Here is a 16,070-nt window from a genome sequence, read left to right on the forward strand (position 1 = left end):
GGACTGAGTCAGTTCTTATTTGTATATTTATAAGATCAATAGCCTATGACGGCGAAGGGGGGAGGGAGTAAGCCGTGGTAGGAAGACAATCTAGCTCTTCTGAAGTAAAAATACAATTTGTTGAACCATCATATGTAGGAAACTTTATTTCTTGATAATACCACTAAAGAAAATGGAGAAAGCATGATGTAGTACAAATATATAAAATACGCTTTGAGGAACAAAAAAGGATTTAATTAGTATTGAAATTGTGTTTTCTGACAGGGCTGTACACGGAGGAGGTGCCCCACCGAAACTACCGGCTGGAAGACTTCCTGTGGACGGGGTCTGGAGACGGCGCGGTCCCATTGGATACTCCCACAGTCACAGTTAACCCGTACACCACTACAGTGGTGTGGACCACCACAGTCCTGGCTACAGTCATGCCCAGTCCCACCTTCTCACCTACTTGTCCTGGTGAGCCCCACCAACAGCGTAGCGTTAGAGTATTTGTTTTTGACTTGTCGGACTTCAGCTGATACAGCGATATTGGGTATTGTGTAGGGACTGACTGCCCAATCAGCCCTACACCGACCTTCGGCCCAGTACCGACTGCCACCCCCAGTGTGCCCCCCTGGCCGCCGCCCCCGTGGCTCCAGCCCGCTCCTGATCCCGCCTACTGGTTGGTCACCGTCCTCCACACCAACTCTACAGATTGGTCCCTAGCTAGAAACGTGTTTGAGCCCAGGCTAGCGCGCCTCTACAGCATCGCTTTCCAAAGGTACATGTCTGCATGTCTCTTTTTAATTTGTGGACTTCCAAACACAATGTAACTGCACGTATTTTCTTACAACGCCAAGGAATATTTAATATTTCACTTCTGATAGAATATTTCAGATATATAAATTAATATTTGTCTGTATGTCATTTATAGACTCAGAAACTATGTGACCGATCATTATGAAAATTTGTATGTATATGTATTTTCCTCATAGAAGGTTTATATGCTAAGCCCATTGATGTAACTCACCACCAAGCAGCGCTGCAATATATAAAAGTTATCAAAGCGCCTGCACATTATAAACTGCAATTACTAGACAGTTACGAATATTAAATAACCAAACACAATTTGAAGGCGCTAAGTTTTTATGTATATTTGTGTTTAAAATAAATTTCAGCTTGAGTGTTAGACCGCTTTATAATAAAGTACATCTATAATGGCTATAAACATGCACTTTTGACAGATTTTCTAGATCGTGGCAACAAGGTAAACTCTACATCGGCGTTGGAAATATAAATCACTTGAACCAGAATTGGTCATACACGGGCAAAGCTTTACGAAAAGTGTGCGAAGGCGCGGGAAACAGCTTGTATCTTATAACATGCTCTTCTTGAGAAATGCATATTTTGTTTATGTTAGTTCCAAATATAGTTCCACAATATTCTAACCAATTAAAAGACAGGATCAACATATCAACATCCAAATTTTTATCATTAATATTTTTATCCGTTCCACTTCCATATACAGTGTCCAAAAAGATTTGGGACAATTAAATATTTTTAAAATTATTTAAGATATAGCTACAAAAATTGGTACAAACTTATTGGGCATACAAATCTAATTTAAAACATATCCAGTAACCCATTACTTCTCAGGGGTACGGGCCACAAGGAGTCAGAAAAAAATTTAATGTAAGCATACGTTGGTATGTACATCAAATTAAAGGTCTTTATAACTAGATTACAATGCCGTAAATCCGGACTCAAACGTACAATCAAGGCGGAAATGGCACGCATTCAAAGATGGTTTTAATTTTCAATTAAGCACTGTTAATGATTAATAATTAAGTGCAAACTTGTAATACTTGAATCATTGTAATTTCATCAACAAATTATGCCATTGTAATAGGATTTGGACAATCATAAATTTCTCTAGTTTTTCCGTGAAAAATTAATCAAACCACCATGAACTTGGTTACGTTTATCTAATAATTGTAAATCCAAACCATCTTTTAACGGTTTGTAGATCTATCGTTTGTCAGTGATCCTGCACATCGGTAATATTATGAAAGATGGTAAGGTTATGTTAAACAAAGAGTACGACATGCATTACATAGACCGGTCAATACATACAGTCAACCTTTTTTGAATAGTGGCCTATAATGAGCATTCCAATTCGAATCACTAATTATTCTTAGTGCTCTCTTCTGCATCACAAGAAGTATTTAGCAGCATGAAATCTACCCCACACAGCAGGATTCCATATGTGACGAAGACGAGAATATCTCGTACATAAGAATATTAAATGCGGAGAAGGATCTAAATCGTTGCACTGCCCTTTAAGATTCTTAGCATAAACAACCCCCTCGAAATTCAAGTAGCAATGTTAAATGGCACTGTTTAATGACTTAAACATTTCTAATCTGATTGGATATGTACTCCCAAAAATGTGACCTTTCTTTCTCTTTCCTTTTTGTGATACTAAGTGGAAAATAAAGAGCCTTATGTGTATTAAGGGAAAGTTTGTTAGCTGGACACCGATGATGTTAGTAAAACTAGTTGAGGTATCAATCATCTCATCAAGCTTTTTGCTTTGCACAGAAAGATCTAGGTCATCAGCTAACAAATAGGCCTTTAGGCTACATCTTCAGCTCTTAGGCTACATGGAAGGTCGTTTATATAAACAATAAAAAGTATGGGGCCCAAAATTAAAACCTAGGTACATAATGTGCACGTGGAGTGTCTCAGAAAAAGACCCATTCGGTTACACAAACTGTGATGTTATCCAAATGTAACCTAAATAAGTGTACGACTAATTCACTAAGGCCAAGGAAGTTTTAGCAAGTACACTATTCTTTGTTTAAAGTTTGTTATTGACGGTGAAAGATTTGAAGGATAACAGGATTTCGAACATTTGCCATCGTTATAGGTCATAAAAGGTATAAAACAACGTTTCGAGGATTGGAACGAAGAGGATAGACTCCAATCCTCGAAACGTTGTGTAACCTCCTTTTATAACCTATAACGATGACAAATGTCTGAAATACTGTTATCCTTTCAAACGCTATATTCCACTGTGTCACACTAAAATCTTAGAGACACAACTTCATGTATATCTATGATAAACATGAAATATCATATATTTTGTTTTAAGTAACATTGAATTTAACTCAGCCCATTCTTTTTGATTATCGTTCTGTCTAACAATGCCAGCCCTGCAAATAAACTGGTACAATACATACTCTGAAGGAGGCATGACAACAAGTAAATAAATGCTCTGCGTGCACTTCGGTTATCGTAGTTGGGGAGGGGTAATATATAGAGACTATCGGTGAGAGAGGGCTGGGGTTTGTTAGGTCAATACGGCATCAAGAGAGCGGCAGGATAACATCTCTCACTTTGCGAGGAAGAAGTTATACAAGAGTTTCGACGTACGGACATTTCTTTGGTAAAGTAGTAAATTACACCTCTTGGACAGAACTTCTTGGAACATTAGCATTCAACATTTTTTATGCAATTGTAGGTTAAGTTAACTTAAGTTTTACAGTCTTTTTGAGTTGTTGACGAAGGTATTAATAATATTTTATAAATTATCCCCTTTAAAAACTTGTTACACATAAACAAAAATAGTGTAGTTTATTAATAGTGACTGAATTCCAAAAGCTTAAAAGATTTAATTTAAAATTGTTTCGTAATTAAATCTTACACTTTTATTATTTTACACCAACTGACATATAAAATACACAAGTGTTTTTAAATTAATGTATCGTTATATTAGGGTACCTAATACCTGGAATATTTGTAAATGTTTGGTCTATGTTTGTTTACTTTTTGGTTACTGTATCCGCGTCTCAGGATTGTCTTAAGATATATTTGTTTGTTTTTAAAGCCGGTACTCATAAAATTGCTTCAATTAATGTTTTTTTTTTCTAAAATTTTACTTCTATCCTAAATCACAGGACTACTTTACTAAATAAAGGAAGAGTGACATCAAACATGTTTATTGTCAATAACTGCGTATAACAGTAATACTTCTCGCCAGATCGCCTGCGTTTCGTTCTAAAACACGCAAATTGAGTTACGCCCTACCCCTTACGCTGAATAAAGGAATTACGTGTTCCTGCCTCTTTTTACGCTGCATGTACCTTTAATATTTTTGAACGGATAAAACTCATATGACATTTCAAATGACATAATATACCTGTTTCCTTCTATAACAACGATACTGTACGCAGTTTGAGCGCTATAATGAAATAAGCAAAAACAAAGCTCTTGATGTGATAAATTATACGGTATAATTCAGTTCACAGAATACTTACTCATTATTTATATAATATGTAAAAAGAGTTTTACTACTTTTTTTAAGTAAAATTTTTAGTGACGTATCATGGGTTAAATCTGTTTGTACAAAACGTTTCATTCACATTGGTTTAATTTAATAACTGTAATGTAGGCGAAATGAAATAATGTAGTTGGTGGTGGCTTTCATTTCAATGGCATTCATACAATTAAATAGTAAACAATGTCATTAACAAGCAGTAAAATTTATCAAGCAGTTATTATATTTGCTGCGTTCGGTAAAAAAATATTTAATTTTCAGGACTGCTGATTTATTTTATTTAAAAAAAATCACCATCTCTTATCACACGCCGCTTATTATTATGCGCAGTCTGACTCACAGAACAGTGTAATAGACACATCTTATATATCGAGATTGCAAAGTACCAGAGCCTTTTTTACACATAAATTTTTAATTTGAAAAGATTTTATTAAAAAGAAGTTAGGTCTAATATTTTGAGTTTTATTTATTTATCTTGAAATTGCGATTTATATAAAAGAATCTCTATTTAGGATAGCCTACTAGTTTATTTACAGGATTTCAAATGTAAAAATCACACATTTTAGAAAAACATAAATTTAATAACTGTTACATTATTTTAACTTGCTTAACTGTACCCAATGATTGGTAGTATTGTATTGTATTGGTAGTATACTTTTCATTAATCCTCATTCTTTTGATACAATTTCTTAATTTTTCATTCAGTGTTCTTGAATGACTCACCTTCGTCTGATGCTCTGAAGATCGCTTTTCCAAATTTAGAAATAAAACCTTGAGATATATTTCAGTGCCGTGTAGCAGGATAGCAGTACTGATTGCACTAATAGAAGTAATAACTCCCAGTCATCAGTCGGAGTACATGAGCATCAACTGTGTTTTAATATTAGATGCGGTGCCATCAGTTAGTAAAGAATTGATGAATAAATATGTAATCGACGGGAAAACTTACTCTCCTTGGATACAAAATGGCAGCATTTAAAAACTTGTATGCAAGTTTTTAGTTATTCTTATCCAATTATAATAAATTAAACATATGCTTATATGAATACGTTTATACTCCTGTAAATATTTAAAATCGTTGTGTCATTTGAGTAGAACTTTTTGTGCATATTTTGTGTACTTGTTCTAGAAGTGAAGTTAATATTAAAAATTATGTTCAATTTTAGTACTTTGTATTTTACATCTTTAAATTTATGAATGTTTAAATAAAAACACTAACTAATGTAAATGAGGCAGGACTTAATATACTATCAGAGAAACTTTTCAACCATTTTGGCGTTTTGATCTACAGAGTTTACTAATAAAACCAATTTACTTCATACACATGTTATTAATATATCTGAGATCAATGTATATCAAACTAATTTACTTTAAACACATGTGATTAAAATATCTGAGATCAATGTATGGCAAACTAATTTACTTCAAACACATGTTATTAAAATATCTGAGATCAATGTATGGCAAACTAATTTTCATTTAAATGCTCTACAGGAAACTGTGAAGTGAATGGCTATTCATTATTTTGTAATGGAAGTCTCATAGTCATTCATTCGATACATCATTGAACGGTATTAGTACAATATATAAAATTGTATTAAACACAGTGTGGCTGTTTATTTATCTTATAAATAAAAACGAATTGTAAAATGTGTTGTTAAAGGCTAATCTCGAGAAGGGCTGGCCCAATCAGATTAATTATGTTTGTAAAACATCCGTTGGAATCCGTGGAAGGTTTATAAGAAGGAAGGGAAATATGAAACACGTTACTTGGAATATTTTTGGAATTCTGAACAAATGTCTGTATTTATGTTTCATAATCCAAGTTGAATTAGCGCTAAACAACTGGTGACACTTTCAGATGAAGTTTGACAAATAGCCTGAAACATCAGTTTACATTTAAATTTTATAAAAATATTAATTGTATAGTGCTTGTACAGTATCAGTAGTGTAATGTAGACATTTTCTTTGGATTGTATCAGTGACGAATTAAAAATATCTAATGCATTGTCAATGTTATTTAAACGCTGTTATAAAACCAACTTTAGTAGACAAAGCTGAGAATGTTTATAAGTACGGTATTCCAAACTGGTGGGCTTCCTTGACATTGCGATATGGCATTTTAACATAAAAACAAAGCTTAAGGAAAAACAAGAAATGAACACTAATATTTCTTAATGGTCCATTCTTTCTCAGACTACATTTCTAAAAAGAACAAGACTTCACACCGCAAAACCTTAACAACGATTATTTTAGAAAGTTGCATGAATTTAATAAGAATTTCCTCCTTATAACGGAAGTAGATAGGCAATAGGTAGGATTTCCCCATAGACCGTAATAGGCTTATCACTCTTACCCATGTATGTATATTTTCCTCATCATGACAACAAGGCAAACTCAAATGTGGCACTAGAAATACCTTAGATCGAAAGTACCGTAGATTACAAGAGCCAGAAATAGAACCTTTTCTTGGTATGTTTGGCTGTCGATAATTACTACTGTATTCCCTTTGTCAGCCTTTGATATTATACAGTTATTATCTTTTAGTTTTCTTGATATGGGTGATACTAACTTCATTTCATTGTTTGACGTTTTAATTGATTTGGGATTTGGTACTGGTTGAAACATTTATTGACAGCAACAATTTTAAAAAATTAAAAAAGGACCCAACCCAAGTTGATTATAACTAGCATTGAGTTTCCTAATTTTAGTACATTTACAAAGAACACTGACATTAAATTTGTTCAACAATGAAAATAATTTTATTTGTGGTGGACTACAATACATGATGCGCAGTGTGTGCTGTAGGCAGCAGTCGGTCCACCTCGGGCTGACAAAGAAGCGTCGGGACAGTCGAGATGTGGAGGTATCGCTACACAACGCCACCGCCACCGTGAGTGGACTGGAGCTGGTATACTCGGTGCGAGTCTCTGGCAAGTTGGTGCCTGCCACAACTGCTGCGGGAGATATGCGCTTGCTCACCGACAAGGAGGTAGTAGCAGAACTGGGGTATCCTCTTGTCACTAAAGCTGAACGTAAGTACGATTAGAGCACTTCCGAGTATTGTCTTAGTAGTTGTACCATATGAAGACCGAAAGCATGTTTTTCCAGCATATCTAAAGGCTGCCGAGTTAGAAGGGATCTCCTCATCACCTCGTCAGGACGTTTGGCTGCTGCTGGCTGCCGGAGTGTGTGCGGTGTTACTTCTGGTCGTGCTGGTAGTACTGTTTGCACTTGGACTGGGCAGACACAAGCGCAAGCAGAGGGTGGAAGGTAGTGCCAACCGCAGTCGAGTGTTCGAGCGCGAACACAGTGGACGTGGCAAGGACAACATGGCTTACAATGGAGATGACCATGAGTCCAAAGTAAGTTTACACCATTTAAAACGTGTTCTTCAATATATTTTAACTTCAACAAATATAATAAACATTGGGAAATATATAATACAATTAACATTTATAAACTTTTTAATTATTTTATATTTTTATTACTCTTTTGCATGCAAAAAATTACAAGTAATATAAATTTAATATTAAAACAAATAACAAAGCATCCATCTTGAACAGGTAATCAACCCTGATTCGCCCTCCAGACTAAGTGGTCGCTCGGGGGGAAGCTCAGAAGCCTCACTGGTGAGGAGAAGTCCACCTTGTCCTCCGAAACCAAGGCCACGCAGCCACAAAGCTTCTAGTCCTAATTCGTACCTGTCTATGCCTTCTGTCAAGGCTTTCCCCAGGTAACAGTGGTGACAGCATATTCTAATAATTTGATTCAAAAGGAGCCAACCTACATTTATAATCGTTGGTAGCACAATGTTAATTAGGTCTACTTATTATTAAGAGTATGACCATTTTTTCCATAACAGGCATCGCAAAGTGACGCAATCATCTACATCTTGGGCTTGCGAGTATTTGCGGTTTTGTGGATGTAGGGGCACTTGTGGTTCAAATGAATTATATTTCCAGTGCCATAGTTGAGGTTATCTTGATGCACAATCAAGAAAATCTTTTTAATGTAGATTTAAGAAGCCTTCTTAAGCAAAAACAATTACTTAAGATTTTGAAATTTACTTCCAATCTAAGAGGTGAAGTAAAAAAATCCCAACTTTAGACTATGCCCCATTATTCAATAGTCCAATTTTAGTGGTACTAAATCTCTCCACTGTACGTCAAACAGTTTTCGAGATAATGTGTGGACACCCTCACGGATACACACACAAAAATACAGATAAGAACTTTTCTGATTGGCCCAATCTACTACTTTCGCTTCACTGAGCTAACAAAAAGAGGAAAAATAAGCTTTATTCAATATTAAAAACGTGTTTTGGGCTATATGTAGCTGTACTATGTTATTTCGTTCCCACTGCCTTCATAAGTTTTCGACTTTTAGAACACAGTTGAAATGGAACTACTTAGCAGATTGAATGTATTTAACAATATATACAGGGTGTTGACTAAAGGTGTTCCAGTATTGTGGCATTTTGTTCTAGACGTGAAAATGAGCAAAAAACTTCATATGGAGGTATGTCCTAAAACTTTTAGTTTTCCGTCTGTCTGTATGTGATTTTTACCAAAAAAGTTATATCTTTTATACCAGTAAAGATAAAATTATGAAACTTTGCAGTTGTGTTGACCTTTTGTATGTCCATTTGAGAAAATAATATAAACAAATTATCTTTACCCGTTTCAAAATGGTAGCCAATCATAAATTTTGATGTTAAATTCTGCAAAATCGATACCCTGTATGAAAATTTTACAAGATTAATAAAATGTTGTAGACTTTATTCTAAATCTAACAGTGGTTGTTTCATTAAAATGGAATAAAAAACAACTGATTAGTACTATCACACATAATACCATTTTTTACAACATTACATACTCAGGGAATATGAAAGTCAAATTAAAAAAAACAAATTACATTTATTAATGATAAATTAAATTTAAGTATTAGATGTAAAGTAGAACATGCTATACAACATTTCATACTCATGGAATATGAAGTTAAATAAGAAAAAAAAACAAATAAAATGTATCAATGATAAATTAAATTAAATTATTATATGTACAGTAGAAGTAAAACACTTACAAAATCGGGTAGTTCTCACTTTGACACAACAACTTATAAGAATTGCTCAAAGTGGCGTCCTCCGTTAAAAATGCAGGCTTCAAAGCGCCTCCTCATTGACTGGTGGACTCTTTCAAAAATTCCAGGTGTCTGCTGGATTGTACCAATGCCATTTAATACCCTCGCTCGCAACTATTCAATGTTATCTATGAGAGTAGAATACACCAGTGACTTGAGGTGGCCCCATAGGAAAAAGTCTAAGGGATTAAGCTCGGGGGACCTAGCAGGCCAACGAACTGGGCCTCCACGACTGAGCCATTTGTTGTTGTATGCTCTATACAAATAATTTCTAACATTTAAACTGAAATGGGCTGGAGCCCCGTCTTGCATAAACCACATATTATTGCGGGTGTTCAATGGCAAATCCTCAAGAACAGTTGGAAGGTCATCAGTCAAAAACTGTAAATATGTCTGGCCGTTAAGAATATTTGGTAAAAAACTTAAAAACAACTTGTCACCAATTATATCAGCCCAAACACTTAAAGAAAACTGATATTGGTGACGATCCTGTGTAATTTCATGTGGGTTATCAATGGACCAAATGTGTGAGTTGTGGGAATTAACAATCATGGTTCTTGAAAACTTGGTCTCATCTGTGAAAAACACCTTCCTCAAGAAATTTTGATTCACGCATTTTTGTATAAACCACTGACTAAGCTGGATTAGAGGATGGTAATCACGAGGTAACAGTGAGTGAACTCGTTGTACGTGGTAAGGATGAAGTTGTTGTTCACGTAGTATAGTCCAGACTGTTTTATTTCTAACATTGAACTGCAAACCAATTTCTCTAGTACTGTTGGGGTGGTCTGATTTGACATCCAATATGGATTCTTCCAATTCAGGAGATCTTACTGAAACCTGTCGGCCTGAGTTACCTGGTTTTTGGTGTGAAAAGTTTCCTGTCTGCAAGTCGTCGATGAATTGTTGAAAAAGTTTTGTTACAAGGTAACACACGATTTGGGAAACGTTCCTGATACAGTCTTCTCGCTGCAGTACCACTACAATTATTAGCAAGGCCATACATTAAATGCATGTCTGCCAATTCTGAGTTGTTAAAATTGGTAATATCATTATTTGCCATTTCTGTTGCTAATGAAAAGAAATTAAATCATAAACACTTACTAATTAAAAAAAAAATACTTTATACTAAAGTAATTGGAATGGACACAAAACAACTTTTACATTACAGAAGAAATAGGTTAAGTTAGTTATGAGTAAAAATATGCAAACAATGCCAGAAACATAAACAACTTTTAATAGCTTAAATAAACAGCTGTTCACATTAATCAGCTCATTGACTTTAAATCAGCTCTTCAGAGTAAAACAGTTTAGAAAACTATACTTCCTGTTGTGTAATGTAAAACATGGTATTATGTTTGGTAGTACTAATCAGTTGTTTTTATTCTATTTTAATGAAACAACCACTGTTAGATTTAGAATAAAGTTTACAACATTTTATTATTCTTGTAAAATTTTCATACAGGGTATCGATTTTGCAGAATTTAACATCAAAATTTATGATTGGCTACCATTTTGAAACTGGTAAAGATAATTTGTTTATATTATTTTCTCAAATGGACATACAAAAGGTCAACACAACTGCAAAGTTTCATAATTTTATCTTTACTGGTATAAAAGATATAACTTTTTTGGTAAAAATCACATACAGACAGACGGAAAACTAAAAGTTTTAGGACATACCTCCATATAAAGTGTTTTCCTCATTTTAATGTCTAGAACAAAATACTACAATATTGGAACACCTTTAGTAAACACACTGTATATGAAATTAAAAAAAAATATTTTTTTCAAGAGAAGGCTTGGAAGGCTGGAATGCTTCAAAATAGGACAACGCATCTGCTGGGATTGCACTATTGCATCATTTTTATGGTTCTATCGCAAGATCTCTTCCTCTCCCTGATGTCTTTATCAGGCAACCTTGCAAATTTACCCTTGCATGATTATACTTTGCTAAAAATAACTGACACTAGTTATAACTTGCAGAAAAGAAATTATGTTCAACTAGTTTACGATTAACTGAACCTAATAAATTATACCATTGTCACAGAGGGCCAGTAATCCCAGGACCACTGGAACTTGTACTCGAGCCTACAGATGAGCCATCAACAACAACTGCTACAGCCACAACGAGTCATGCCCGACACGCCAGCAGTGAGAATGATCCGGGTGTCATTGGCCCTCTTGTGTGGGACCTACATTGTCACAGACTGCAAAAACAAGGCAAGGGGATTCTAAAATTTGATTTGTCTCATATTTTATTCATGATCAACATGTTGTGACTGGATGTATCTAGGAAGGTACAATAGGGGTTTTTTAAGTGACAGCATCTACCATAAAATGTCACTCATCCTTATTTTTTTAGTAAGGAGTATCACACATCCAGTTAGGTTTTATATTTGACATGGCCTACAAACATAGAACTTTGGGTGATGGAAAACTAATGTTTTGAAAATTTAATTTAATTACAATATATTTACAAATTAAATAGAAAACTAAATAATAACAGGATTAGAATAAATAAATTCAAAATCTATGACTAAATTTGACATATGTCCTCTATCAAGAACACATAAAAACCGTTCTTCTCTAAAAGTAAGAAATATATATTTATGAAATTTTTAAAGTAACATTCATACTTTTCTTACTGTACTTAAAATAAATGGAAATTATTTTTTGTGAAATACATAAGCTAAAACAAGAAAAACCTAATCACAGTCATAAATATATGACATCATGTTCAAACTGAATTTGTAGGGGAATACTTTGTGTTTCTAGAAACTATACAAGTTATTGAAAGTGACTGTTGTTTCAGACAGTGTGGATCTTGAAGAGGATCTATCGCTGACTGAGCCTGGTGTGGGGCGCATGCGGAGAAGGTTCCATGAGCTCTTGGATGATGCCTTCAGCTTATTTGGTAGCCGCAGCGGTAGCCCTGACCAGGACAGCAGCAGTCCTACCAACACTCAGCGAGATGTTCGCATCAGATCAGCATTAGTTAGGTAACATTTTTAATTAGGTCCTTTATAATACGAGGGGTATTAGAAAAATAAGGTTCCCTATGCCGCCGAGACAGAATGCGATATGTTGGGAGAAATCTGGCAACACTGTCTTACTCATCAACTCTCCCTCTCTCTATCCATACCACTTGCGCCTCGCTACGTCCAACAGTGCCGGCCTAGCTGCCTTCGAAGATGGAGCTCCCTGTCATTGTTACCCGCCAGATGCGAAATTCGTGCTGTGATACGTTTTTTAAATGCAAAACAGATTTCATCTATTGAAATTCATCGTCATTTAATCAAAGTTTATGGGGAAAACTGCATATCTGTTCAACACGTTCGGAAATGGTGTAGAGAATTCAGTGAAGGCCGCATGGAAATTCACAATGAAAACCGAAGTGGACGGCCTTCAGTTTCAGATGGAGTTGTTGAAAAAGTTGAGACAATACTGCTTGAAGATCGGAGAATCACCACACAGGAACAACAGTAAACTCTGACAGATATTGCGACACATTAAGAAAACTGAGACGCGCGATCCAGAACCGCCGGAGAGGAAGATTGTCCAGTGGCGTGAGGCTTCTCCATGACAACACTCGACCTCATGTCTCACGTCAAACTCAAGAACTGCTGACAAATTTTGGCTGGACTATTGTGCCCCATCCCCCCTACAGCCCAGACCTAGCCCCAAGTGATTATCACTTATTCCAAAAATTAAAGAAGAAACACTTGGGTGGCCAACGCTTCAGTACCGATGATGAAGTCAAGGAAGAGGTTACTCAAAGGATTGGCGGCAGAATTCTACATATAGGGATAGAAAAGTTGGAGCATCGTCTACAAAAGTGTTTGGACAGAAACGGTGATTATGTGGAAAAATAGCTTAACTTTTACGTGTTAAATTGATGTATAACACTAAGTAGAAATATAGAGCTGCCTATTTAAAAAAATCATGGGAACCTTATTTTTCTAATACCCCTCGTAATACTTACCTATAGTTAATGTGTTAGGAAAGTCAGTTGCAAATGCATTTGAAAACAAAAAATTCATATGACTGATCAATAATAAAGTTTGAGTATTCACTTTAACAATATTTTATAATTACAGACCTAGTGATCCACTAGCAACAGAAATCATACTCCGTCCAAAAACTACAGATTCACGGCGACCAGCTACAGCCGGAGTGGGTAGTCGACCTCCACGAGGAGCATGGGGTGGGAATACCCCCACCACTCCCCCTACTCGTCCACCTCCTCGCCCTCTCAGTGCTGGTCCCTTCCACAAGCCTTGCTTGGAACCTGGGAGGATACTGAGCAATGCCACCCTCGCCCCCACAGATCCTGCTGTGCCTCTTATCGCAGCTATACGTCAGGAGCTGGGCAAGTTTAGTGCAGCCAAGCCTTATGATGTGTAACTTGGCTAAGTGGGCATCATAACATCATAAACAATAAGTCAATGACTACAAAACATGCAAAGTTAAGAAAGACAATGAATATGTAAAGAATATTCATCTGGTGTTTTAATCACATTTTGTGATTTCGGTAAGAAAATACTGGAGTAGCCTGAGAAATGAGAAAGTTTGATTCCTATTTTTGATGGAAAAAGGTTTTTCTTCATACAGCGCTTACAACTTTATTTAGACCAATATTTTTTAAATAATTTACTATTTTTAAACAAGCTTCCCATAGGGTATACTGATATCATGTAGCAATGTAATTCAAAGTCAGTAATATATAAGTTGAAAATAATGTAAATGAAGACAGAAATAATTGTCCTATGCATTTTTAAGATTGTGTTCATTTTAAGAATGAATCGTAAAGATATGTGTTCAACAATGTATCATAGTTAGTTTGATAAAAGTTAGACCTTTTATAGTGTTTGTCTTAACTGTGTACTATTCACTGGTATAAAGTAATATATTTGTAGTTTATTTCAAAGTGAAACGTAGCCACAGTTGACTATTTTTTAGCCTAGATTACCTTCTTTTATAGAGCACTAGAATAGTTTCAAAGAAAAAAAGGAATAAGCAACATTTTATACATAGGAAATAAAGCTTTTTAATTATATTATTAATATAACATTTTAATCAAGAATTACCAAAAAATATGCAAACTGTATTATACAAAACATGTATTATATTATAAAAACATATTTTAATGTTAACTGAGATAAATTCAGATACATCTATGCAAAACCAAAATGTATAACAATATACACACTTGGCCTTTCTGCTCATATCTTCACTATAGTATAATTGATGAGGTGATTTTATTAATTGAAAATCTATTCTTTTCACCTTTATAATAGAATTAAGTCGGATCAATGTATGGATAAAAATCGACACTCAATCTTTCACTGTCCAATTGTTGAATATGGAGTTTCAATTTTAACTAATAAAGAATACAAAAACTATATTTAACCCTCCCAAAAATTAAAATATCTTACTTCATGACTACAAAAAAATTCAGAATCAGAATCTCTCTATTAACATGAACTTTGAGAACAGTTATGTGTCACAATATACATAAATGATGCATGGTAATAATACATTATTGTCATTTATGGTTGATCGTTGTTTAAAGGAAGATGGGAGCTGATTGTAAAGTCGTGCTCTCATTGTTGAGGGTTTCTTGCCATGATGAATGACAGTCTGATGTCTGACTGGCGGTATCAGAGACGCATTCTGGGTATTTTAGCAATTTGGTCATGTTACCTTGGAAAGTCTGAGCTTGTCCACATGTAGAATGAGTTCTTCGATATATATCGCTGTGACTGTCTTTATTTTTAGTTATTTGAACTGGTCTACAGCTGTCCCTGGAATCCAGATATTACTAATAGATAAGAAAATCAGCAGGCTTACCTTAGAAAATTACTTCTGGAATCCATTGATTTTAAAGAAAAAAAAACACATATAAAAAGAGCATATGACATGCTGTCTATTGTGAGAAAGATTACAGCACAATCGGAACTTTACCCTGAATATGTGTGCTTTTATGTGCTTTGTTTGAATCAGGGGATGTAGAAGTATAAGCCTGTTGATTTTCCTATCCATTAATAACAATCCTGGCTTTTAGGCCTAATATCTCAAACAATTAAAAAATTACTTAATTCTCAATTAATTTGTTCTAACTAATGAAACATTTTGGTATTAGTTTAATAAGAGGTAAAGGACTATAAAAATAAATAGTTAATAATATTTTTTAAGAATCAATAAAAGATATGTGGTACTCTTGTGTGTGGGCTCTTTCTAGGGTCAATACAATTGGTTTCTTTGAATTAAGGATTCAGAAATGTCTTATGTATTACTGGAAAACAAAAAGTGGCAGTGGTTAGATAATTTTTAATGATCTTATACATCAATGTTGATCTGGTGAATGTTTAGAAATTTGTTATGTTAATAGAATCCGTCCATTAGTATTTAGCTATATTTGTTTTGTTATTACCAAGTTATGTTAGGTTATTATTGTGTTCACTTATTTATTGTTAAGTTTGGTTGTTCTTACTAAAAGGTTTGTAACTAGCTAACTAGTATTAGTTACGGCTAGCAATCAGGTCTTCTGCTGAGTATTCTTCATGTTAATAATTAGTTGTAAATAAATTATTTGTTAATTCTTGAA

The 16,070-nt window shown here is 34.6% G+C and overlaps 1 protein-coding gene across 2 annotated transcripts in view; it reads left to right on the forward strand.

Moving 5' to 3' along the window:
* LOC124357422 overlaps positions 1-16,070 on the forward strand; it is a 36,246-nt gene extending 20,176 nt beyond the window's left edge. Inside the window, exons 2-9 of one of the 2 annotated variants that reach the window (XM_046809219.1) lie at positions 265-456; positions 544-760; positions 7,115-7,353; positions 7,430-7,683; positions 7,885-8,054; positions 11,511-11,683; positions 12,276-12,462; positions 13,561-16,070. In XM_046809219.1, coding sequence (XP_046665175.1) covers positions 265-456; positions 544-760; positions 7,115-7,353; positions 7,430-7,683; positions 7,885-8,054; positions 11,511-11,683; positions 12,276-12,462; positions 13,561-13,867 — 1,739 coding nt within the window. In that variant the 3' untranslated portion in view covers positions 13,868-16,070. The remainder of the gene's footprint in view (positions 1-264; positions 457-543; positions 761-7,114; positions 7,354-7,429; positions 7,684-7,884; positions 8,055-11,510; positions 11,684-12,275; positions 12,463-13,560) is intronic. The other variant, XM_046809220.1, reaches the window with a different exon arrangement.

This window comes from Homalodisca vitripennis, chromosome 3 (assembly GCF_021130785.1).
Source record: "Homalodisca vitripennis isolate AUS2020 chromosome 3, UT_GWSS_2.1, whole genome shotgun sequence".
Classification (NCBI taxonomy): Eukaryota; Metazoa; Arthropoda; class Insecta; order Hemiptera; family Cicadellidae; genus Homalodisca; species Homalodisca vitripennis.